Source organism: Pseudophryne corroboree, chromosome 8, assembly GCF_028390025.1.
Source record: "Pseudophryne corroboree isolate aPseCor3 chromosome 8, aPseCor3.hap2, whole genome shotgun sequence".
Taxonomy (NCBI): Eukaryota; Metazoa; Chordata; class Amphibia; order Anura; family Myobatrachidae; genus Pseudophryne; species Pseudophryne corroboree.
In genome coordinates, this window is record NC_086451.1 from 73,667,694 (window position 1) to 73,694,921 (window position 27,228).

The window sequence follows — 27,228 nt, forward strand, 5'->3', positions numbered from 1 at the left end:
ATCCACTACGGACTATGAGAAATAGAATTACCGGTGAGTAAATTCTTATTTTCTCTAACGTTCTAAGTGGATGCTGGGGACTCCGTAAGGACCATGGGGATTATACCAAAGCTCCCAAACGGGCGGGAGAGTGCGGATGACTCTGCAGCACCGAATGAGAGAACTCAAGGTCCTCCTCAGCCAGGGTATCAAATTTGTAGAATTTAGCAAACGTGTTTGCCCCTGACCAAGTAGCAGCTCGGCAAAGTTGAAGAGCCGAGACCCCTCGGGCAGCCGCCCAAGAAGAGCCCACTTTCCTCGTGGAATGGGCTTTTACTGATTTAGGATGCGGTAGTCCAGCCGCAGAGTGTGCAAGCTGAATCGTACTACAGATCCAGCGAGCAATAGTCTGCTTAGAAGCAGGTGCACCCAACTTGTTGGGCGCATACAGGATAAAAAGCGAGTCAGTCTTCCTGACTCCAGCTGTCCTGGAAACATAAATTTTTAGGGCCCTGACTACATCCAACAACTTGGAAGCCTCCAACTCATTCGTAGCCGCAGGCACCACGATAGGTTGGTTCAGATGAAAAGCTGATACCACTTTGGGGAGAAACTGGGGACGAGTCCTCAATTCTGCCCTATCCATATGGAAAATCAGATAAGGGCTTTTACATGACAAAGCCGCCAATTCTGAAACACGCCTGGCCGAAGCCAAGGCCAACAACATGACCACTTTCCACGTGAGATATTTTAAATCCACGGTTTTCAGTGGCTCAAACCAATGTGACTTTAGGAAATCCAACACCACGTTGAGATCCCAAGGTGCCACTGGAGGCACAAAAGGGGGCTGAATATGCAGCACTCCCTTAACAAAAGTCTGAACTTCAGGTAGTGAAGCCAATTCTCTCTGGAAGAAAATCGATAGAGCCGAAATCTGGACCTTAATGGAACCCAATTTAAGGCCCATAGTCACCCCTGACTGTAGGAAGTGCAGGAACCGGCCCAGCTGAAATTCTTCCGTTGGGGCCTTCCTGGCCTCACACCACGCAACATATTTTCGCCATATGCGGTGATAATGGTTCGCGGTTACTTCTTTCCTATCTTTTATCAGCGTAGGAATGACTTCCTCCGGAATGCCCTTTTCCTTCAGGATCCGGTGTTCAACCGCCATGCCGTCAAACGCAGCCGCGGTAAGTCTTGGAACAGACAGGGCCCCTGCTGCAGCAGGTCCTGTCTGAGCGGTAGAGGCCATGGGTCCTCTGACATAATTTCTTGAAGTTCCGGATACCACGCTCTTCTTGGCCAATCCGGAACAATGAGTATAGTTCTTACTCCTCTTCTCCTTATTATCCTCAGTACCTTTGGTATGAGAGGAAGAGGAGGGAACACATAAACCGATCGGTACACCCACGGTGTTACCAGAGCGTCCACAGCTATCGCCTGCGGGTCTCTTGACCTGGCGCAATATTTTTCTAGCTTTTTGTTTAGGCGGGACGCCATCATGTCCACCTGTGGTTTTTCCCACTGGTTTACAATCATTTGAAAGACTTCTGGAAGAAGTCCCCACTCTCCCGGGTGGAGGTCGTGCCTGCTGAGGAAGTATGCTACCCAGTTGTCCACTCCCGGAATGAACACTGCTGACAGTGCTAACACGTGATTTTCCGCCCATCGGAGAATCCTTGTGGCTTCTGCCATTGCCGTCCTGCTTCTCGTGCCGCCCTGTCGATTTACATGGGCGACCGCCGTGATGTTGTCTGACTGGATCAGTACCGGTTGGTTTTGAAGCAGGGGTTTTGCCTGACTTAGGGCATTGTAAATGGCCCTTAGTTCCAGAATATTTATGTGCAGGGAAATCTCCTGACTTGACCATAGTCCTTGGAAGTTTCTTCCCTGTGTGACTGCTCCCCAGCCTCGAAGGCTGGCATCCGTGGTCACCAGGACCCAGTCCTGTATGCCGAATCTGCGGCCCTCTTGAAGATGAGCACTCTGCAGCCACCACAGCAGAGACACCCTTGTCCTTGGAGACAGGGTTATCAGACGATGCATCTGAAGATGCGATCCGGACCACTTGCCCAACAGGTCCCACTGAAAGGTTCTTGCATGAAACCTGCCGAATGGAATCGCTTTGTAGGAAGCTACCATTTTTCCCAGGATCCGCGTGCAGTGATGCACCGACACCTGTTTTGGTTTTAGGAGGCCTCTGACTAGAGATGACAGCTCCCTGGCCTTTTCCTCCGGGAGAAACACTTTTCTCTGTTCTGTGTCCAGAACCATCCCTAGGAACAGCAGGCGTGTCGTAGGGACCAGCTGTGACTTTGGAATGTTTAGAATCCAGCCGTGCTGTTGTAGCACTTCCCGAGATAGTGCTACCCCTACCAACAACTGCTCTCTGGACCTCGCCTTTATCAGGAGATCGTCCAAGTACGGGATAATTAAAACTCCCTTCCTTCGAAGGAGTATCATCATTTCCGCCATTACCTTGGTAAAGACCCTCGGAGCCGTGGAGAGACCGAACGGCAACGTCTGGAATTGGTAATGACAATCTTGTACCACAAATCTGAGGTACTCCTGGTGAGGATGGTAAATGGGGACATGTAGGTAAGCATCCTTGATGTCCAGCGATACCATGTAATCTCCCTCGTCCAGGCTTGCAATAACCGCCCTGAGCGATTCCATCTTGAACTTGCATTTTTTGATATATGTGTTCAAGGATTTCAAATTTAAAATGGGTCTCACCGAACCGTCCGGTTTCGGTACCACAAACATTGTGGAATAGTAGCCCCTTCCTTGTTGAAGTAGGGGCACCTTTACTATCACTTGTTGTGAATACAGCTTTTGAATTGCCTGTAACACTGCCTCCCTGCCTGAGGGAGTGGTTGGCAAGGCAGATTTGAGGAAACGGCAGGGGGGAGACGTCTCGAATTCCAGTTTGTACCCCTGAGATACTATTTGAAGGATCCAGGGATCCACCCGTGAGCGAGCCCACTGATTGCTGAAATGCTTGAGACGGGCCCCTACCGTACCTGGCTCTGCCTGTGGAGCCCCAGCGTCATGCTGTGGACTTAGAGGAAGCGGGGGAGGACTTTTGCTCCTGGGAATTGGCTGTATGCTGCAGCTTTTTCCCTCTACCTCTGGGCAGAAAGGATGCGCCTTTAACCCGCTTGCCCCTATTGGGCCGAAAGGACTGTACCTGATAATACGGTGCTTTGTTTGGTTGTGAGGGAACATGGGGCAAAAATGTAGACTTCCCAGCTGTTGCTGTGGAAACGAGGTCCGAGAGACCATCCCCGAACAATTCCTCACCCTTATAAGGCAGAACTTCCATGTGTCGTTTAGAATCTGCATCACCTGTCCACTGCCGAGTCCATAACCCTCTCCTGGCAGAAATGGACATTGCACTAATTTTGGATGCCAGCCGGCAAATATCCCTCTGTGCATCCCTCATGTATAAAAGTGCGTCTTTTATATGCTCTACGTTTAGCAAAATAGTGTCCCTGTCTAGGGTATCTATATTTTCTGACAGGGAATCTGACCACGCAGCAGCAGCACTGCACATCCAGGCTGAAGCTATAGCCTGTCTCAGTATCACACCTGTGTGTGTATATATAGATTTCAGGATAGCCTCCTGCTTTCTATCAGCAGATTCCTTCAGGGCGGCCGTATCCGGAGACGGTAGTGCCACCTTCTTTGACAAGCGTGTGAGCGCTTTATCCACCCTAGGGGATGTTTCCCAGCGTGACCTATCCTCTGGCGGGAAAGGGTACGCCATTAGTAACCTCTTAGAAATTACCATCTTTTTATCAGGGGAAGCCCACGCTTCTTCACACACTTCATTTAACTCTTCAGATGGAGGAAAAGCTACTGGTAGTTTTTTCTCTCCAAACATTATACCCTTTTTTGTGGTACCGGGGGTAACATCAGAAATGTGCAACACATTTTTCATTGCCTCAATCATGTAACGTGTGGCCCTACTGGAAGTTACATTAGTCTCTTCGTCGTCGACACTGGAGTCAGTATCCGTGTCGACATCTGTGTCAACCATCTGAGGTAGCGGGCGTTTTAGAGCCCCTGATGGTTTTTGAGACGCCTGGGCAGGCACAGGCTGAGAAGCCGGCTGTCCCACATTAGGTATGTCGTCAAACCTTTTATGTAAGGAGTCGACACTATCACGTAATTCCTTCCACAGCACCATCCACTCAGGTGTCGACCCCGCAGGGGGTGACATCACATTTACAGGCATCTGCTCCGCCTCCACATAAGCCTCCTCATCAAACATGTCGACACAGCCGTACCGACACACCGCAAACACACAGGGAATGCTCTGACAGAGGACAGGACCCCACAAAGCCCTTTGGGGAGACAGAGAGAGAGTATGCCAGCACACACCAGAGCGCTATATAACACTGGGATCCCACTATCAATGAGTGTTTTCCCTATAGCTGCTTTTTTATATATATTACATATATATATATATATATCTATACTGCGCCTAAATTTAGTGCCCCCCCTCTCTTTTTTACCCTTCTGTAGTATTTTCAGACTGCAGGGGAGAGCCAGGGAGCTTCCTCCCAGCGGAACTGTGAGGGAAAAATGGCGCCAGTGTGCTGAGGGAGAAGCCCCGCCCCCTTTTCGGCTGACTTTCTCCCGCTTTTTCTGTGATACTGGCAGGGGTAATTTTACATCTATATAGCCTCTGGGACTATATATGATGTATATTTTGCCAGCCAAGGTGTTATTTATTGCCCTCAGGGCGCCCCCCCCAGCGCCCTGCACCCATCAGTGACCGAAGTATGAGGTGTACATGAGGAGCAATGGCGCACAGCTGCAGTGCTGTGCGCTACCTTGGTGAAGACTGAAGTCTTCTGCCGCCGATTTTCCGGACCTTCTTCGTGCTTCTGGCTCTGTAAGGGGGACGGCGGCGCGGCTCCGGGAACGAACACCAAGGTCGGGTCCTGCGGTCGATCCCTCTGGAGCTAATGGTGTCCAGTAGCCTAAGAAGCCCAAACTACCACCTGTTAGGTAGGTTCGCTTCTTCTCCCCTTAGTCCCTCGCTGCAGTGAGTCTGTTGCCAGCAGATCTCACTGAAAATAAAAAACCTAAATATACTTTCTTTCTAGGTGCTCAGGAGAGCCCCTAGTGTGCATCCAGCTCGGCCGGGCACAAAAATCTAACTGAGGTCTGGAGGAGGGTCTTAGTGGGAGGAGCCAGTGCACACCAGTAGTCTAAAAGCTTTCTTTATAGTTGTGCCCAGTCTCCTGCGGAGCCGCTAATCCCCATGGTCCTTACGGAGTCCCCAGCATCCACTTAGGACGTTAGAGAAAAGTGTTTAATATTCTCTATTCCCTGATTTGGCGGATGGGGACATTGCATCAATTTGTCTGTAATGTATGGGGGGGCTTTACTCCTGCCTCAGATACTTGAATAATAAATTAATTATCAGGAGGAACAGTGTTTGGTCAGAAAACCCTCTTACACAAAACAATAAACCCATAAATGTTCCTGTCCTCTCTCAGTGAAACACTGGACATTTTCCATTGGGGTGTCAGTGCTTGTTGGACACTTACCCTGCAATCATCCAGCGTGACCTCTGGCTGAAACTGGCCTCCCGCCTCTAATATCTGCCCGTTCCAGGCCTTGAATCGCACAGCATTCTGGGTGAGTTTGTCGGAGGTGACGCCCCACACAGGGATGTTCAGACAGTGGATGGTTATGTGCTGTACCGCTTCAGAACTCAGGAGGTGAAGGAAATTCATCTGAACCCGGCCAATATCAAACACCAACTGCAGAAAGTAGAACAATAAAATTCCAAGGTCACTGCATCCTTGCGGGTGGTCTTACACAAACTGGGCGAGAGTACCAAAGCCTACACAATAACTCCTGCAATCCTGTCTGCCCTATAGTATACCTCCATTGGCACCCATGAATATATTTCCATTCTGTAGATATCGCATTCCTGTAATGCGGCTGATCATTCTCAGAATGGTAGCATTATACCTTGATTATGGGGGAGACATTTTTCACTATGCAGACCAGACTTTTGTAACCAGATCTCTTATAGGATACTGTGGGAAAATATTACGCGCCTAAGAAGTGTGATATCAGAGCGGGAACTTGTCGCTACATGATTTTCAGTTATTATATTATATAACAATATGTTTTAGGTCCGGTGGGCTCTCTACCTTGCTCCTTACATACTACTGTAAATGCATGAAGCATTGATAAAGCATGAAGGTGAATAATAATGGTGTGCCCATGAGATATACTCAGTCTGTCCACCAGGTGTTGTGTACCGGGGACAGTAAATAACCTCTTACCTTGGATGTAGTCAGAGGCCTGAGACACGTCTGACCACCTTGTGTAAAGTTACACGAGACTTCAATAGTATCAGAAGAACAGCCAACGTTGGGGTCAATCCAGTAAGTGCCTGCAAGGACAGACCGGGGTTATACGGGGTTTGTGTGGGTCCCCTCGTTACAACAAGCAAAGGACGATCTCCTCACCATCTCCCATCTTCTGTTGGCAATTCATCAGATCTCTGCAGACTCGGGCTGGGTTGTCTCTCGTACCCAGTGGGTTTTTTATACTCTGAATGAGGCTACTGAGGTAGTGTAGGGTCTTAAAAATTTCTCCTCCGTGGTCCACAAGCATAAAGTCGGTACTCCGGTAGGACTGGCGGAACATAAACAACGGTTACTGGAAATTATATATGTACAAAACAGGACCAAAACTCGGGGGGTGGGGGAGTGGCTACTAACACCAAGTAAAAGGCCGCAAAATATCTGTGATCATTATTAGGGCTGCCCTGCTGGAATAACTGCTACTGACTGGACACAACAAGCTGCTGCATTATGAGTGCATCTAGTGCTGGTTCCTACACTGATATATAGGTCACTGTGCCCAGGTATTGCAATGTCCAGTAAAATGCAGGTGCTATACATTCTACTCCAGAATTTGGGGCAGATGTACTAAGCCTTGGAGAGAGATAAAGGGGCAGATGTTTTTAGCCTGAAGAAGTGATAAAGCAGTGATAAGTGCAAGGTGATAACGTACCAGCCAATCAGCTTAAATATGTAAATTGACTGTTAAGAGCATTTCTCCAGGCTTAATACACCTGCCCCAAAGTGCCAACCAGTCGGCTCCTGTCATTTTTCAAACACACCCTGTAACTGATGGACGGTCTGTGTTGGACAGCATGAAAATAAGGTACAAAGGGAATAGTAACAGCTGAATACAGATGTACCCTCATGCGTCATTGCTGCAGTCGCGCCAAACAGCCCCTTATCGGTGCACCAGGACCTGTGGAACTCTTTAGGATTGGGCATCGCTTTTGATGAAAATGTGGCTAGGAAGCACCAAAAGACTCTGCTGAATTTGATATATGACACTAGTATATTTGTATATCTGTGTGCGACTGAGTCTGTATACGAAGCAATACAATGTAGCAGCACACAGCTTTTTTCCAATACAAGTTCTATTCTGCTTTGTATACAGACTCAGTCGCACAATATACATGTGTCACATATCACAGTAATCAGCACAGTCTCCTGTTGCATCCTAGTTGCATTACGACTAAGAAGCATTTTCAGCAAGAGACACCCAAAGCTTGCAGAGGTGACTACATCTGTAACAGTCACAATTGTTTAACAACTATTTATAATTTACAGAACTTATAAAGACAGATGGATCTACCTGCCCGGTGGAGTCCATTAGAGCTTGGTAAGTGTCACTGATGTCTTCAGTTCTCTGAAAATGGGAATTAATGACATTATTAGATCAGTGTCCGTCCACTGCTAAGCCTATGGTATAAATCTGTCCGACATGCAAAGGGATCTTGGAGCACAGACAGATACAGATATGTCCTCATACATCTGTGCTGCTGTTACGCCAAACAGCCCTTCTTGGCAAGCCAGGTCATGTGAGAATCTATCAGTGTGTGTCTTTTTTTGCTGAAAATGCATCTTAGTCGCACTGCAAGACTGTGCTGATTAATCTGATATGACACTTGTACATCGGTGTGTGACTGAGTCTCTGAATCTGTACACTAAGGGGTATATTCAATTGCAGTCGAAAGCTGCCGTCTGTTGGAAAGACGTCAGTTTTCAATTTTTTTAGGTCGGAAGGGGTTCCGACCTATTCAATACACCCCAAAATTATCCGACAAGTCGGGAATTCCGCCTTGTCGGAAAGCACATGGATCGGCGGAATAGCTACCGATCCGCATGCTTCTGTCGGAAACGGGGCCAAATTCGACAGGTTTTATCCCCTTTTCGACCATCTCAATAAGACTTTAAAAAAAGTGGGATTGAGATGAGGGAGCTGAGAGGAGGAGACAGGGAGGGCCGCGGGGAGACAGGGGAGAGCAGCGGCTACAGCAGCATTAGCAGGAGGACAGGGCACCGCCGCCACTCACGGCAGCGTCCACCCGGCTCCAGCAAGCGAGCTCCCGCTTGCTGGAGCCGAGTGGACACTGCCGTGAGGTCTGGCGGTGGTGCGACATCCTCCTGCTACGGCGCTACGCTGCTGTAGCCGCTGCTCTTCCCTGTCTCCCCGCAGACCTCCCTGTCTCCTCCTCTCAGCTCCCTCATCTCAATCCCACTTTTTTTAAAGTCGGATTGAGATGGTCAGGAACGGCTAAATCGCAGTTCATTCAATAGCCCTTGTCGGATCCATTCCGACAAATGCATGTCGGAATGGATCCGACTTTAATTGAATATACCCCTAAGTGCTAAAATATAGCAGCTGCAGCTTTTTTCCAATACAAGTTGTGTTGTGCTCCATATACAGAGTCAGTCACACACAAAAGTGTCATATCACATTAATTAGCTCAGTCTCCTTGTGCATCCTAGTCGCATTGCATTGTGACCAAGAAGCATTTTCAGCAACAACAAAAAAAAAAGACGCCCGATGTTAGCAGAGCCACACGGGACCTGGCTGCTCACTCACGTCATGCATCTCACGCTGCATGGCATCCTGAGGCTGGATGTATGAGGACACATCTGTAGAAATATATTCTTATAACTGGAATTAAGTCACAAATTTGCCCTTATCTTGCGCTATTAGAACAGCAGCACCTCCAAAACAATTCTCCTGTTAGTGAGGATTCAAACCGCATATCACCACCACATGAATCAGATGGCGCTTAGTTGCTTTCTAGTGGAGCAGCATTCCATACAGAAAGACAATATATCTCAAAAGATATTTTAATAAAAATGTACTCAGTTTAACACAGATAAATCAGCAAACGCTTTTTCACATACATATAATCTTGAACATAATTTTATGTCAGAAGATAGTGAAAGTGGGGTATTGCTCTTCACAACCTTCACAGTTTGCTGATTTATCTGTGTTAAAAATGAGTATATTTTTATTAAAATATTTTTTGAGATATATTGACTTTCTGGATGGAATGCTGGTCCACTAGAAAGCAACTAAGCACCCTCTGATTCATTTGGTGGTGGTGATATATATATATATATATATATATATATATACACACACACACACACACACACACACACACACACACACACACACACACACATATATTTTTAGAACACCCCCTCTTTGTAATGTGTCTAGTCTACCCCAAAGCCCAAGCCTCTTATCAACAGCTGGGTGTGCTGTGTTTGTAGCTGCGATAGAGGGGTCCTTCCGTTATTTAAGAGAGGCATAGACCCATCTCTTTTCCCTGTGCTATAAAGGCATCGAGGCTTCTTTCTTATGGTAGGGCCGTAACTAGGGTGATGCCAATGTTGCTTTGCACACAGCACAGATGCTCTGTGGACGGAGAACCGTCTGCCAGCACCCATGCCTCCACTTGCTGCAGCGCATCCCTGCTGTAATGTATGTAGAAGTGTTGACGCGGCTCCTCGGCCGGTCACACACCGCTGCATACATTATACGCACTCTCGTTCCCCCATCCCTGGCTGCAGCGTATCCTCTATGGGGCTGCCTGTGGGTCATGCTCGGTGTCACTATGCATTGTAGGCGTTTCCCTGATCGCCTGGTAGATCGGTTGCGGGGTGAGGGAGGAGAGGAGAGACGGTCCGTGTACCGAGTACCAAAATGTCTAGTTATGGATCTGGCTTATGGCGTCTGTCCTTCAGTGGCCCCGCCTTTCCATCCTTACATGGAGGGGGGTGGATGGGTGTATGTGTGGGGAGGGTTTATAAAAGAGGGAGCTTAAAAATTTAAGTTTCTCCTTTAAAGAGAATGTAGGCAGTATTTCCGCTGTAACTGCAATTATAATAAGAATTTACTTACCGATAATTCTATTTCTCGTAGTCCGTAGTGGATGCTGGGAACTCCGTAAGGACCATGGGGAATAGCGGCTCCGCAGGAGACTGGGCACAAAAGTAAAGCTTTAGGACTACCTGGTGTGCACTGGCTCCTCCCCCTATGACCCTCCTCCAAGCCTCAGTTAGGATACTGTGCCCGGACGAGCGTACACAATAAGGAAGGATCTTGAATCCCGGGTAAGACTCATACCAGCCACACCAATCACACCGTACAACCTGTGATCTGAACCCAGTTAACAGCATAATAACAGAGGAGCCTCTGAAAAGATGGCTCACAACAACAATAACCCGATTTTTGTAACAATAACTATGTACAAGTATTGCAGACAATCCGCACTTGGGATGGGCGCCCAGCATCCACTACGGACTACGAGAAATAGAATTATCGGTAAGTAAATTCTTATTTTCTCTGACGTCCTAGTGGATGCTGGGAACTCCGTAAGGACCATGGGGATTATACCAAAGCTCCCAAATGGGCGGGAGAGTGCGGATGACTCTGCAGCACCGAATGAGAGAACTCCAGGTCCTCCTCAGCCAGGGTATCAAATTTGTAGAATTTAGCAAACGTGTTTGCCCCTGACCAAGTAGCTGCTCGGCAAAGTTGTAAAGCCGAGACCCCTCAGGCAGCCTCCCAAGATGATCCCACCTTCCTTGTGGAATGGGCTTTTACAGATTTTGGCTGTGGCAGGCCTGCCACAGAATGTGCAAGCTGAATTGTACTACAAATCCAACGAGCAATAGTCTGCTTAGAAGCAGGAGCACCCAGCTTGTTGGGTGCATACAGGATAAACAGCGAGTCAGATTTTCTGACTCCAGCCGTCCTGGAAACATATATTTTCAGGGCCCTGACTACGTCCAGCAACTTGGAGTCCTCCAAGTCCCCAGTAGCCGCAGGCACCACAATAGGCTGGTTCAGGTGAAACGCTGAAACCACCTTAGGGAGAAATTGAGGACGAGTCCTCAATTCTGCCCTATCCGTATGAAATATTAGGTAAGGGCTTTTATAGGACAAAGCCGCCAATTCTGACACGCGCCTGGCTGAAGCCAGGGCCAATAGCATTACCACTTTCCATGTGAGATATTTTAAGTCCACAGTGATAAGGGGTTCGAACCAATGTGACTTTAGGAACCCCAAAACCACATTGAGATCCCAAGGTGCCACCGGAGGCACAAAAGGAGGCTGTATATGCAGTACCCCTTTGACAAACGTCTGAACTTCAGGAACTGAAGCCAGCTCTTTTTGGAAGAAAATCGACAGGGCCGAAATTTGAACCTTAATGGACCCTAATTTTAGGCCCATAGACAGTCCTGTTTGCAGGAAATGCAGGAAACGACCCAGTTGAAATTCCTCTGTAGGGGCCTTACTGGCCTCGCACCACGCAACATATTTACGCCAAATACGATGATAATGTTGTGCGGTTACTTCCTTCCTGGCCTTGATCAGGGTAGGGATAACTTCATCCGGAATGCCTTTTTCCTTCAGGATCCGGCGTTCAACCGCCATGCCGTCAAACGCAGCCGCGGTAAGTCTTGGAACAGACAGGGTCCCTGCTGGACTAGGTCCCTTCTTAGAGGTAGAGGCCACGGGTCCTCTGTGAGCATCTCTTGAAGTTCCGGGTACCAAGTCCTTCTTGGCCAATCCGGAGCCACGAGTATAGTTCTTACTCCTCTCCGTCTTATAATTCTCAGTACCTTGGGTATGAGAGGCAGAGGAGGGAACACATACACTGACTGGTACACCCACGGTGTTACCAGAGCGTCCACCGCTATTGCCTGAGGGTCTCTTGACCTGGCGCAATACCTGTCTAGTTTTTTGTTGAGACGGGACGCCATCATGTCCACCTTTGGTTTTTCCCAACGGTTTACAATCATGTGGAAGACTTCTGGATGAAGTCCCCACTCTCCCGGGTGGAGGTCGTGTCTGCTGAGGAAGTCTGCTTCCCAGTTGTCCACTCCCGGAATGAACACTGCTGACAGTGCTATCACATGATTTTCCGCCCAGCGAAGAATCCTTGCAGCTTCTGCCATTGCCCTCCTGCTTCTCGTGCCGCCCTGTCTGTTTACGTGGGCGACTGCCGTGATGTTGTCCGACTGGATCAACACCGGCTGACCCTGAAGCAGAGGTCTTGCTTGGCTTAGAGCATTGTAAATGGCCCTTAGTTCCAGGATATTTATGTGAAGTGACGTTTCCAGGCTTGACCACAAGCCCTGGAAATTTCTTCCCTGTGTGACTGCTCCCCAGCCTCTCAGGCTGGCATCCGTGGTCACCAGGATCCAGTCCTGAATGCCGAATCTGCGGCCCTCTAGAAGATGAGCACTCTGCAACCACCACAGGAGAGACACTCTTGTCCTTGGGGACAGGGTTATCCGCTGATGCATGTGAAGATGCGATCCGGACCATTTGTCCAGCAGATCCCACTGAAATGTTCTTGCGTGGAATCTGCCGAATAGAATCGCTTCGTAGGAAGCCACCATTTTTCCCAGGACCCTTGTGCATTGATGCACTGAGACCCGGTCTGGTTTCAGGAGGTTTCTGACTAACTCGGATAACTCCCTGGCTTTTTCTTCCGGAAGAAACACCTTTTTCTGGACTGTGTCCAGAATCATCCCTAGGAACAGCAGACGTGTCGTCGGAATCAGCTGTGATTTTGGGATATTTAGAATCCACCCGTGCTGTCGTAACACTACTTGAGATAGTGCTACTCCGACTACTAACCGTTCCTTGGATCTTGCCCTTATCAGGAGATCGTCCAAGTAAGGGATAATTAAGACGCCTTCTCTTCGAAGAAGTATCATCATTTCGGCCATTACCTTGGTAAAGACCCGGGGTGCCGTGGACAATCCAAACGGCAGCGTCTGAAACTGATAGTGACAGTTCTGTACCACAAACCTGAGGTACCCTTGGTGAGAAGGGTAAATTGGGACATGGAGTTAAGCATCCTTGATGTCCAGAGACACCATATAGTCCCCTTCTTCCAGGTTCGCGATCACTGCTCTGAGTGACTCCATCTTGAACTTGAACCTTTGTATGTAAGTGTTCAAAGATTTCAGATTTAAAATAGGTCTCACCGAGCCGTCCGGCTTCGGTACCACAAACAGCGTTGAATAATACCCCTTGCCCTGTTGCAGGAGGGGTACCTTGATTATCACCTGCTGAGAATACAGCTTGTGAATGGCCTCCAATACCGCCTCCCTGCCGGAGGGAGACGTCGGTAAAGCAGACTTTAGGAACCGGCGAGGGGGAGGTGTCTCGAATTCCAATTTGTACCCCTGAGATACCACCTGAAGGACCCAGGGGTCTACCTGCGAGTGAGCCCACTGCGCGCTGAAATTCTTGAGACGTGCCCCCACCGTGCCTAAGTCCGCTTGTAAAGCCCCAGCGTCATGCTGAGGACTTGGCAGAAGCGGGAGAGGGCTTCTGTTCTTGGGGATTGGCTGTCTGTTGCAGCCTTTTTCCCCTTCCTCTGCCCCGTGGCAGAAATGAGGAGCCTTTCGCTCGCTTGCCCTTATGGGGACGAAAGGACTGCGCCTGATAATACGGCGTCTTCTTATGTTGAGAGGCGACCTGGGGTAAAAATGTGGATTTCCCAGCTGTTGCCGTGGCCACCAGATCTGACAGACCTACCCCAAATAACTCCTCCCCTTTATAAGGCAATACTTCCATATGCCGTTTGGAATCCGCATCACCTGACCACTGTCGCGTCCATAACCCTCTTCTGGCAGAAATGGACAGCGCACTTACTCTTGATGCCAGTCGGCAAATATCCCGCTGTGCATCACGCATATATAGAAATGCATCTTTTAAATGCTCTATAGTCAGTAATATACTGTCCCTGTCTAGGGTATCAATATTTTCAGTCAGGGAATCCGACCAAGCCAAACCAGCACTGCACATCCAGGCTGAGGCGATTGCCGGTCGCAGTATAACACCAGTATGTGTGTATATACTTTTTAGGATACCTTCCTGCTTTCTATCAGCAGGATCCTTAAGGGCGGCCGTCTCAGGAGAGGGTAGAGCCACCTGTTTTGATAAGCGTGTGAGCGCTTTATCCACCCTAGGGGGTGTTTCCCAACGCGCCCTAATCTCTGGCGGGAAAGGATATAATGCCAATAATTTTTTAGGAATTATCAGTTTTTTATCGGGGGAAACCCACGCTTCATCACACACCTCATTTAATTCCTCAGATTCAGGAAAAACTACAGGTAGTTTTTTCTCACCGAACATAATACCCTTTTTAGTGGTATTAGTATTATCAGAAATATGTAAAATAAGAATTTACTTACCGATAATTCTATTTCTCGGAGTCCGTAGTGGATGCTGGGGTTCCTGAAAGGACCATGGGGAATAGCGGCTCCGCAGGAGACAGGGCACAAAAGTTAAGCTTTAGGATCAGGTGGTGTGCACTGGCTCCTCCCCCTATGACCCTCCTCCAAGCCTCAGTTAGGATACTGTGCCCGGACGAGCGTACATAATAAGGAAGGATTTTGAATCCCGGGTAAGACTCATACCAGCCACACCAATCACACTGTACAACCTGTGATCTGAACCCAGTTAACAGTATGAGAACAGAGGAGCCTCTGAAAGATGGCTCACTACAACAATAACCCGATTTAGTTAACAATAACTATGTACAAGTATTGCAGATAATCCGCACTTGGGATGGGCGCCCAGCATCCACTACGGACTCCGAGAAATAGAATTATCGGTAAGTAAATTCTTATTTTCTCTATCGTCCTAGTGGATGCTGGGGTTCCTGAAAGGACCATGGGGATTATACCAAAGCTCCCAAACGGGCGGGAGAGTGCGGATGACTCTGCAGCACCGAATGAGAGAACTCCAGGTCCTCCTTAGCCAGGGTATCAAATTTGTAGGATTTTACAAACGTGTTCTCCCCCGACCACGTAGCCGCTCGGCAAAGTTGTAAAGCCGAGACCCCTCGGGCAGCCGCCCAAGATGAGCCCACCTTCCTTGTGGAATGGGCATTTACATATTTTTGGCTGTGGCAAGCCTGCCACAGAATGTGCAAGCTGAATTGTACTACAAATCCAACGAGCAATAGTCTGCTTAGAAGCAGGGGCACCCAGCTTGTTGGGTGCATACAGGATAAAACAGCAAGTCAGATTTCCTGACTCCAGCCGACCTGGAAAACTATATTTTCAGGGCCCTGACAACATCCAGCAACTTGGAGTCCTCCAAGTCCCTAGTAGCCGCAGGTACCACAATAAGCTGGTTCAGGTAAAACGCTGACACCACCCTAGGGATAAACTGGGGACGAGTCCGCAGCTTTGCTCTGTCCGAATGGACAATCAGATATGGCTTTGAGAGACAAAGCCGCCAATTTTGACACTCGCCTGGCCGAGGCCAGGACCAACCGCATGTTCACTTTCCATGTGAGATATATCAAATCCACAGATTTGAGTGGTTTAAACCAATGTGATTTTTGGAATCCCCAAAACTACGTTGAGATCCCCCAGTGCCACTGGAGACATCAAAAAGGGGTTGTATATGCAGTACTCCCTTGACAAACTTCTGGACTTCAGGAACTGAAGCCAATTCTTTCTGGAAGAAAATCGACAGGCCGAAATTTGAACCTTAATGGACCCCAATTTGAGGCCCATAGACACTCCTGTTTGCAGGAAATATAGGAATTAACCTAGTTGAAATTCTTCCGTGGAGCCTTCCTGGCCTCACACCATGGAACATATTTTCACCTAAACTGTGATAATGTTGTGCGGTCACCTCCTTCCTGGCTCTGACCAGGGTAGGGATGACCTCTTCCGGAATGCCTTTTTCCCTTAGGATCCGGCGTTCACCCGCCCCTGCGTCAACGCAGCTGCGGTAAGTCTTGGAACAGACATGATTCTTGCTGAATCAAGACCCTTCTTATCTCTTGAAGTTCCGGTTACCAAGTCCTTCTTGGCCAAACCGGAGCCACGAGTATAATTCTTACTCCTCTCCTTCCTATAATTCTCAATACCCTGGGTATGAGAGGCAGAGGAGGGAACACATACCCGACTGGTACACCCACGGTGTTACCAGAGCGACCCAGCTATTGCCTGAGGGTCTCTTGACCTGGCGCTTCAGGTGGGACGCCATCTTATGACCACCTTTGGTCTTTCCCACGGTTTACAATCATGTGGAAACTTCCAGATGAAGTTCCCACTTTTCCGAGTGGAATTCATTCCTGCTGAGGAAATTCAGTTTTCCACTCCCGGAATGAACACTGCTGACAGTGTTATCACATGATTTTTTGCTCAGCGAAAAGTTCTTGCTGTCATTGCCCTCCTGCTTCTTGTGCCGCCCCGTCTGTTTACGTGGGCGACTGCCATGATGATGTCCGTGACTTTGAAGCAGAGGTCTTCCTAGGCTCAGAGCATTGGAAATTGCTCTTAGCTCCAGTATATTCATGTGGAGAAAAGTCTCCAGACTTGACCACATTCCTTGGAAATTTCTTCCCTGTGTGACTGCTTCCCAGCCTCTCAGGCTGGCATTCGTGGTCACCAGAACACAGTCCTGAATGCTGAATGTGCTGTCCTCTAGAAGATGAGCACTCTGCAGCCCCCACAGAAGAGACACCCTTGTCCTTGGAGACAGGATTATCTGCTGATGCATCTGAAGATGCGATCCGGACCATTCGTCCAGCAAATCCCCCTGAAAATTTTTTGCGTGAGATCTGCCGAATGGAATTGCTTCGTAAGAAGCCACCATTTTTCCCAGGACTCCTGTGCATTGATGCACTGATACTTGGCCTGGTTTTAGGAGGTTTCTGACTAGTTCGGATAGCTCCCTGGCTTTCTCCTCCAGGAGAAACACCTTTTTCTGGACTATGCCCAGAATCATTCCTAGGAACAGCAGACGTATCGTCGGAAAAACGCTGCGATTTTTGGAATATTTAGAATCCACTCGTGCTGTCATAGAACTACTTTAGATAGTGCTATTCCGACCTCCAACTGTTCTCTGGACCTTTCCCTTTTCAGGATATCGTCCAAGTAAGGGATAATTAAGATGCCCTTTTCTTTGAAGAGAATCATCTTTTCGGCCATTACCTTGGTAAAGGCCCGGGGTGCCGTGGATAATTCAACGGCAGCGTCAGAAACTGATATTGACAGTTCTGTACCACGAACCATAGGTACTGAGTGACTCCATCTTGATTTGAACCTTTGTATGTAAGTGTTCAAAAATTTCAGATTTAGAATATGTCTCACCAAGCCGTCTGGCTTCAGTACCACAATATAGTGTGGAAGACTAATACCCTTTTCCTTGATTGTAGGAGGGGTACTTTGATTATCACCTGCTGGAAATACAGCTTGTAAATTTTTTCCCAATACTGCCTCCCTGTCGGAGGGAGCCTTTGGTAAAGCAGACTTCAGGAACCTGCGAGGAAAAGATGTCTCGAATCTCCAAACTGTACCCCTGGGATAATACTTTGTACGATCTAGGGGTCAACTTGCGAGTGATCCCACTGCACGCTGAGACTCTTGAGACGACCCCCCCACCTCACCTGAGTCAGCTTGCACGGCCCCAGCGTCCTGCTGAGGACTTGGCAGACTCGGTGGAGGGCTTCTGTTCCTGGAAAGGGGCTGCCTTCTGCAGTCTACTTCCCTTTCCTCTATGTCTGGGCAGATATGACTGGCCTTTTGCCCGCATGCCCTTATGGGAACGGAAGGATTGAGGCTGAAAAGACAGTGTCTTTTTCTGCTGAGATGTGACTTGGGGTAAAAAGGTTGGATTTCCCAGCTGTTGCCGTGGCCCCCAGGTCCGATGGACCGACCCCAAGTACCTACTTTCCTTTATACGACCATACTTTCATGTGCCGTATGGGATCTGCATCACCTGACCACTGTCGTGTCCATAACATCTTCTGGCAGATATGGACAACGCACTTATCTTGATGCCAGAGTGCAAATATCCCTCTGTGCATCTCGCATATATATATATATATATATATATATATATATATAGACTGCATCCTATTAAATGCTCTATATCACTAAAATATTTTCAGTCAGGGAATCCGACCAAGCCAACCCAGCACTGCATTTCCAGGCTGAGGCGATCGCTGGTCGCAGTATAACCACCGTATGTGTGTATATACTTTTTAGGATATTACTCCAGCTTCATATCAGCTGGCTCCTTGAGGGCGGCCGTATGATAAGCGTGTGAGCGCCTTATCCACCCTAAGGGGTGTTTCCCAACGCGCCCTAACTTCTGGCGGGAAAAGGTATAACGCCAATATTTGCTATCGGGGTAAACCCACGCCTCATCACACACTTCATTTTATTTTATCTGATTCAGGAAAAACTACGGTAGTTTTTTCACTGCCACATAATACCCATCTCTGTGGTACTTGTAGTATCAGAAATATGTAACACCTCCTTCATTGCCCTTAACGTGTGGCCCTAATGAGGAATACGTTTGTTTATTCACCGTCGACACTGGATTCAGTGTCCGTGTCTGTGTCTGTGTCGACCGACTAAGGTAAACGGGCGTTTTAAACCCCTGACGGTGTTTTTGAGACGTCTGGACCGGTACTAATTGTTTGTCGGCCGTCTCATGTCGTCAACCGACCTTGCAGCGTGTTGACATTATCACGTAATTCCCTAAATAAGCCATCCATTCCGGTGTCGACTCCCTAGAGAGTGACATCACCATTACAGGCAATTGCTCCGCCTCCTCACCAACATCGTCCTCATACATGTCGACACACACGTACCGACACACAGCACACACACAGGGAATGCTCTGATAGAGGACAGGACCCACTAGCCCTTTGGAGAGACAGAGGGAGAGTTTGCCAGCACACACCAAAAACGCTATAATTATATAGGGACAACCTTATATAAGTGTTTTCCCTTATAGCATCTTTATATATATGTCTAACGCCAAATTAGTGCCCCCCTTCTCTGTTTTAACCCTGTTTCTGTAGTGCAGTGCAGGGGAGAGCCTGGGAGCCTTCCCTCCAGCCTTTCTGTGAGGGAAAATGGCGCTGTGTGCTGAGGAGATAGGCTCCGCCCCCTTTTCGGCGGGCTCGTCTCCCGCTCTTCAACGGATTCTGGCAGGGGTTAAATATCTCCATATAGCCCCCGGAGGCTATATGTGAGGTATTTTTTGCCAAATAACAGGTTTCCATTGCTGCCCAGGGCGCCCCCCCCAGCGCCCTGCACCCTCAGTGACTGCCGTGTGAAGTGTGCTGAGAGCAATGGCGCACAGCTGCAGTGCTGTGCGCTACCTTAAGAAGACTGAAGAGTCTTCTGCCGCCGATTTCTGGACCTCTTCTCTTTTCGGCATCTGCAAGGGGGCCGGCGGCGCGGCTCCGGTGACCCATCCAGGCTGTACCTGTGATCGTCCCTCTGGAGCTAATGTCCAGTAGCCTAAGAAGCCAATTCATCCTGCACGCAGGTGAGTTCACTTCTTCTCCCCTAAGTCCCTCGATGCAGTGATCCTGTTGCCAGCAGGACTCACTGTAAAATAAAAAACCTAAAACTAAACTTTTCTAAGCAGCTCTTTAGGAGAGCCACCTAGATTGCACCCTTCTCGGCCGGGCACAAAAACCTAACTGAGGCTTGGAGGAGGGTCATAGGGGGAGGAGCCAGTGCACACCACCTGATCCTAAAGCTTAACTTTTGTGCCCTGTCTCCTGCGGAGCCGCTATTCCCCATGGTCCTTTCAGGAACCCCAGCATCCACTAGGACGATAGAGAAAACATTTTTCATTGCCTCAATCATGTAACGTGTGGCCCTACTGGAAGTCACGTTTGTCTCTTCCCCGTCGACACTGGAGTCAGTATCCGTGTCGACGTCTGTATCTACCATCTGAGGTAACGGGCGTTTTAGAGCCCCTGATGGCTTTTGAGACGCCTGGACAGGCACAAGCTGAGTAGCCGGCTGTCTTATGTCGTCAACTGTTTTTTGCAAAGAGCTGACACTGTCACGTAATTCCTTCCATAAGATCATCCACTCAGGTGTCGACTCCCTAGGGGGTGACATCTCTATTATAGGCAATTGCCCCGCCTCCACATCATTTTCCTCCTCATACATGTCGACACAACGTACCGACACACAGCACACACACAGGGAATGCTCTGACAGAGGACAGGACCCCACTAGCCCTTTGGGGAGACAGAGGGAGAGTATGCCAGCACACACCAGAGCGCTATATATATATATACAGGGATAACCTTAAATAAGTGTTTTTCCCCCTTATAGCTGCTATTTGTAATTATTACGCCAATTTGTGCCCCCCTCTCTTTTTTACCCTGTTTCTGTAGTGCAGGACTGCAGGGGAGAGTCAGGGAGACGTCCTTTCAGCGGAGCTGTGAGGGAAAATGGCGCCTGTGTGCTGAGGAGATAGGCTCCGCCCCCTTCTCGGCGGCCTTTTCTCCCGCTTTTATGTGGAATCTGGCAGGGGTTAAAATTCATCCATATAGCCCTGGGGGCTATATGTGATGTATTTTCGCCAGCCAAGGTGTTTCTATTGCTGCTCAGGGCGCCCCCCCCTAGCGCCCTGCACCCTCAGTGACCGGAGTGTGAAGTGTGCTGAGGAGCAATGGCGCACAGCTGCAGTGCTGTGCGCTACCTTGGTGAAGACAGGATGTCTTCTGCCGCCGATTTTCCGGACCTCTTCTTGCTTCTGGCTCTGTAAGGGGGCCGGCGGCGCGGCTCTGGGACCGGACTCCGAGGCTGGGCCTGTGTTCGGTCCCTCTGGAGCTAATGGTGTCCAGTAGCCTAAGAAGCCCAATCCACTCTGCACGCAGGTGAGTTCGCTTCTTCTCCCCTTAGTCCCTCGATGCAGTGAGCCTGTTGCCAGCAGGTCTCACTGAAAATAAAAAAACCTAAAACTAAACTTTCACTAAGAGCTCAGGAGAGCCCCTAGTGTGCACCCTTCTCGGTCGGGCACAAAAATCTAACTGAGGCTTGGAGGAGGGTCATAGGGGGAGGAGCCAGTGCACACCAGGTAGTCCTAAAGCTTTACTTTTGTGCCCAGTCTCCTGCGGAGCCGCTATTCCCCATGGTCCTTACGAAGTTCCCAGCATCCACTAGGATGTCAGAGAAAAGGGGAAAAAAATCAACACTCATTAAAAACCAGATTTCATCCATGTAACTGGGAAGAGAAATCCCCATCTCACAATGCCAGTAGCACAAGTTCACCTTCATGCAATAAATGACAGTAGGGATTTGTAATTCAAACAAACTTACAAAGGATTCCAAAAACACGGGTGGCCCCTGCAAGAGAGAACAGAAAAGGTCATATTTCTAGGAGAGTCTAACTTATTCCATTACATTTATTACTGTAAGAGATCAGGTTCACCAAGTGTAAATCTGCCTGTGGTCAGTCTCTGCAGCTTGTACAGTAGCTAAATTCCAGCTCAATGATCCCGATGATACGCCCTGTAATTATGCTTAATACAGACGGATAGTGGAAGTGACCAGGCACATTGCGGCTCGTTATGGTGCCCACAGCTAGCGGTCAAACACACAAATTGATTTTGGCCTTGGACAGTGTTGTCCACTGGAGACATTTGCACTGTGTATCGCAGTTTATATGGGAAATCACATTTATAGGTCAGCAAATAATTATGTCCTAAAAGCACATAAGTGTGACATAGGAAATAAAAGAACAGTGCCAATGTTCCCCTTACTCTTATACAAATGTAATAATTATATTTTTGTCAATTTGGAGTTTTATAAATCAAGAATGAGTATATTTCATCACACGTATCCGTGAACCCGATATTTACCAAAGCTCAAACTGACACTTATCCGTTACCCTTTACTCATCTTAACCCTTACAGGCTGCACCCCACATATGTGCTGCCAGGGAAAAGAGCATCGTCTGTGCGTTTTCAGCAAATGTCGGTGCTACGCATGCAGCATATGAGGACGGTCACTCTCCCCAACTTCTAATACAGTAGCGTTCCATTCTCTCCCACCACAGTCAGTACTGCAAGGGCATAATAGGCCTAGGTACTTTGTACCCACCTCCCACTAGGCCCCACTATGTGCAGCCACCATTGGGGTGCAATGCTTTCTTCATAGAGAAAATACAATACCACGCTGGCATCATTCACTGATGGCCAGGGAGGTGCAGCACAATGGTCAGACTGTAGTATAAGGCCTCGCATGAAAGGCTCAAATAGCTGAACCCCAGGAGAGAGAGAGTGTGTCTGTCCTTACCCCTGGCCGCACAGATAAAGCTAAATTACACCACTTGTGTTTATTACTTTAAAGCCAAAATGACTGATACATTTCCACATAACACTGTCCAGCCACATAATTAGCGGTAGAAACATAATACTTCCCTATAATCCCTCTGCTCAGTATTTAAAGGCAAGTACTCATTTGTGTATTACGTCTGCCTATGTTCGGTGTCCTGTTTCTGTGTGAGCACACAATTACCTGCTTACGTCTCTGCATACGTCCCTGTACGTCTATCCACTACTGTGTGCTTACTGTTTTCCTACACATGTAATTGTGCGTATGTAATGTGCCTCTTCTCTGTGCTAAACACTTACCTGCCCTCCAAGTGTGTCCCTTTGTGTGTCTGTGCTACACACACCAGCCCCCTCATGTCACTGCATATCCCTGTATGTGTCTGGAATGCACTCTGCTAGTTACCTGCCCCCCACATCAAAGTATATCTGACTCCATATCTGTCTGTCTGTAATGTGCACCTGCTGTGTTTACCTGATCCAGCCCCACTCTTACTTCTGGTCACCATGTGCCTTTTGCGGGATCAGTATGAGATCTTGGCAGTCAGGAGACAGACACCGGGATCCCAGAGGCGAGCGCAGTGTGTCCGCTCGCCACGCTTCGGGTTGTTCTATTCCCCCTCGGGTGGTGGTGTGGTATATTGACCGCCAGGATCCCGTCTGGCAGTCAATTGACTGCCCCCCCTTTAACCTACATCTGCCTTTCTCCCCTCAGGGTGCCTTTTCTGGAATTTGTCGCCTGACATCTTTATTGTAGGGAACCTTGTACCAGCAGGACTCTAAGCTCAGTCAATCTTTATGACAAGTCTTGTTCTATTACTGTGGTTTTCTTATCTGTAAAGTGCTACAGAGCGCTATATAAGTAAATGGGACTAGAAGTGCTTTATTGTAGCTGCATACATGTGGGCAAAACTAATATGGCAGCAGGGAGGAGAGTAGTGCAAACTGATCTAAATAAAGTAAGAATGACTTATAGTACATCTGAGCGGCTCCTGTGCCTTGCAGGGTATGGCTGTTACCTACAGCTGGGCACGCACAGGCAATCAGATAAGATCTGGGTGTTTGGCCCCTCGAGCTGTTACTACTCAGTCACAGCCTGTGCATGTGCTCCACATGGTTATCAGTCCGCACACTGCCGTATGGGGCCAGTTACCCGATATCAGCTGTGGGGCTACTGTATGTTGTGTGTGGGCACCATAAAAATGAAGCAACGTTTGCAATTGCAGAACCCACTTCCATCTGTAACAGTAACTGTAAGGGTGTCCACACACAAAGCGACGTGTGCAGCCGATGCGACGGAGCGTCCGAGGGCCGATAAATTGGACGGTCCCCATACATGGGGCAATCCGGTGCCCAACCTCCAGCTATGCCGGCTCTCCTCCGCATAGCGCTGCATGGGATTGTCTGCCTGCATTGCTGATCATTTGAACATGCTGAAAGATCAGTGATGCAGGCGGACGACCCCACAGGTGCGCGCAATGGACAACATCATGCCAACATACGGAACGATATAGCTGCTATACTGTTCCAATTCGTCGGATCAGCAGTTATATCGTGGCTGTGAGTGAGCACCCTATGCAAAGCCTATATTGGAGAGTCCCTTTATGGGAAGCACGGCCAGCCTATGTACATGGTCTCTACCCGCTGTGTGAATTCATGTTTCATAATGCCCATTTGGGCACACCCTCTGTCTGTCCCATTCACCATCATCCTCCCTAATTTCCTTTAGTCTACAGCACTCCTATAATATGTATGGCTCTGCCAATCCATAGGAGGCCATACAGGTTGGTGCAGACTGCAGCTTTATGGATCCACCAGCTGATGTGATTCCATATGAGTTTATGGGCTCGATTCAATTCAGTGCGGATTGAATAGCGCCAGGAATTAGCTCCCGGTGCTATTTGATTCAGCGTGGCGCTCGACAAGAGGGATTCATATCACACCCCCGGAGGAGTACGAGCAGAGATCCGACAAAAGTACTGGCTCGCTGCTGATTTCTGCCCTTAGTGCAGCGGAAACAGCATTGTTCCGGGCACTTTAATAGGAGAATGCCAGTTCTCGCAACAAAACACCTTGTTTAGTCATCGAGAACTGGCCTACTCCGACATGACAGCGCACTGAATTGAACAGCACCAGGAGCTAATTCCCAGCGCTATTCAATCCGCACTGAATTGAGCCACGCGTTTCTTTTTACATGTAAAATGACCATAACTATAAAAGGATGTTTCAACTGATGGCATATCATATAGGGAGAGATTGCAGTTCTCAGAGACAATCTAATGTGTGAGTATCAAAACTGCTTAGAACTTATGTCCTGCTCCCTAATAAGATCAGAAGTGTATTCAGGGCATCTCCAAACTACCGTTTTTCATTCTTACCGGTGGTCCAGGCTTCCCACGGGGACCGGGAGGGCCCTATAGAGGGAGAATATTGTTAAATAACCATAATTAGTGAATCAGATATCACATGTGGGTTGGGCCACCATCCTTTAAAAAAACAACAAAAAAACTTTAGATAGTACTTACACATACTACACATTTGGTAACTGAGTGGACTTACCCGCGGGCCTGGCAATCCCTGAAAGAAAAAGTAGGAAGATATAAGTAAGCTACTAATGCAAGTAGCACAAAAGAACATGGCTGCCAGTGCAGCACAAAACAAAATGGCTTCCTGTCACAGTAAGTGTTTCCTGTTTATGCCTAACAGCCAAACAATACAACAGAAAAATAATATTTGGACTACTTACTGTATCCCCTTGTGTTCCTTTGTCTCCTATAGGGCCCTAAAAAACATAAAGATGATGAATGTAGTGAGAGAACACTACTTGTCAATTGTAGGTGACATAAACACCTGTTACAGTCATTAGACCTCAGTCCTGTGATAGGTTTCTGTAAGTTTAGCGATAATGTGGAAGGGGATTCCTTCTGCTGACAGATGGGATACAGGGGTGTTTATATCGTGCACAAGGCGCTCGCAGCAGTGAGAAATTAATGGAAACCAGATCATCAGGTTCTTATAATGGGTTTTCTTTTTATAGTCGGTATAGTAGGTTTAGTCCAGCTGGAAGCAGACACACAAAAGTACACAAAACACCGCCAATAAAGATTACAGTCAACACAAATCAGTTTTGTTGTGCGGCCGGATAATTCTAAGTTAATAAATTCACAGTACTGTTATGGTACATGTACTTCTATAATAACCCTTAACAGATGAGTCATGGCGAGGGCGGTAAAGAACCAGATCAACAATAAATCTCTAAAAACCGAAAACTTTTACTTACTGGGTTTCCAGTAGGACCGACAATTCCCATTGGACCACTGACTCCTTCATTACCCTTGGGAAGAAAGCAATTTTGAGTTAGGACCACCGGACTTGAAGCTATGATTTGCCAGCATGCTGGAAGCTGTAGTTCAACAGCAGCTAGAGCAATGTAGCCTGTGTACATCCCCTCTATCAGGAAAAAAGCTGTAAACTTTAAACCATTCATTAAGACCTGTGCATTCCAGAGACAAACCAGGTTACAGTCAGGTACCAGAATATAACTGGACGTAACCACACAAACTGGTTATGGCAGGCACACAGCGACTTCCTAATGACTGTTTACTTGCAAAGTGCATAATGACAGTAACCCAGAGCAACCAGACAGCTATTTCCTTTGGCTTGTGTGCGAGTTTGGCAACAAGGATATCGGATTTAGAAAAAAGTGGAAACCTACAGCGTAAAATGTTTTAAGTCACTTTTGTGCAAATACACCCTGGTTTGTGGGTAAGGGCGTGGATTTGTGGATGAACACAGCCGCAAGTGCAGGCATGCAAAAAGTTTGCACAGACTGCAGGTAGGGGTTGGGTAAAACAGTGGTGGGGGTGTTCCGTTTTGAAAAATATGGAATAATTGTATAATAGTCACAGTATAAGGCTATGGGAGTATTTAGTTATCGGTGATTTGCGGTCACGATGAGTGGCTGTGCACATCACTGCTTATTGCAGTGCCCCAACACTGCAGATTTCCAATGCAACTCAATGGAGTGTGAGAAAAAAAAAAAGTGTTTGATAAAGGTTGGAAAGCCGGCACCTCGCGGCTGCTAACGGAATAGTACTACTTTATCACTCGCAATAGAAATAATGGGGCAGATGTATTAACCTGGAGAAGGCATAAGGAAGTGATAAACCAGTCATATGTGCAAGGTGATAAAGGCACCAGCCAATCAGCTCCAATATGTAAATTAACAGTTAGGATCTGATTGGCTGGTGCCTTTATCACCTTGCACATATCACTGGTTTATCACTTCCTTATACCTTCTCCAGGTTAATACATCTGCCCCAATGTGTTTTTATGTTGCTAAGGGGTACATTTACTAAGCAGTGATAAGAGCGGAGAAGTGAGCCAGTAGAGAAATTTCCCCATCAACCAATCAGCAGCTCTGTATCATTTTATAGTATGCAAATTATAGATGTTACTTCAGTGCTGATTGGTTGCCATGGGCAACTTCTTCACTGGCTCACTTCTCCGCTCTTACCACTGCTTAGTACATGTACCCCTTAGTCTTTAAATGAGATAGGGAAAGTTGTAGAGAAGGTACATTTACGAGCGTTTCTGTGCAAATGAGTCTCAGTACAGTGAAAGTCTGATTATTTGCTCTCCGTTGCTGCATATTTGCACTTTGTCCGTAAATAGCCTCCACAGTTATTATTCCGAGCAGTAACATGACACAGCTAACAATTACAGATAGAAGAAGCAGAGCA

At 47.9% G+C, this 27,228-nt stretch overlaps 1 protein-coding gene across 1 annotated transcript in view; it reads right to left on the reverse strand.

Moving 5' to 3' along the window:
- The window catches only part of COL27A1 (collagen type XXVII alpha 1 chain), a 453,351-nt gene that overhangs the window by 35,591 nt on the left and 390,532 nt on the right, over positions 1–27,228 (reverse strand). The window contains exons 52-60 of the mRNA XM_063936676.1: positions 25,767–25,820; positions 25,233–25,268; positions 25,046–25,063; positions 24,865–24,900; positions 21,474–21,500; positions 7,669–7,722; positions 6,480–6,648; positions 6,294–6,403; positions 5,544–5,759 (exon numbers count right to left, since the gene is read on the reverse strand). Of these exons, the coding sequence (XP_063792746.1) occupies positions 5,544–5,759; positions 6,294–6,403; positions 6,480–6,648; positions 7,669–7,722; positions 21,474–21,500; positions 24,865–24,900; positions 25,046–25,063; positions 25,233–25,268; positions 25,767–25,820 (720 nt within the window). The remainder of the gene's footprint in view (positions 1–5,543; positions 5,760–6,293; positions 6,404–6,479; positions 6,649–7,668; positions 7,723–21,473; positions 21,501–24,864; positions 24,901–25,045; positions 25,064–25,232; positions 25,269–25,766; positions 25,821–27,228) is intronic.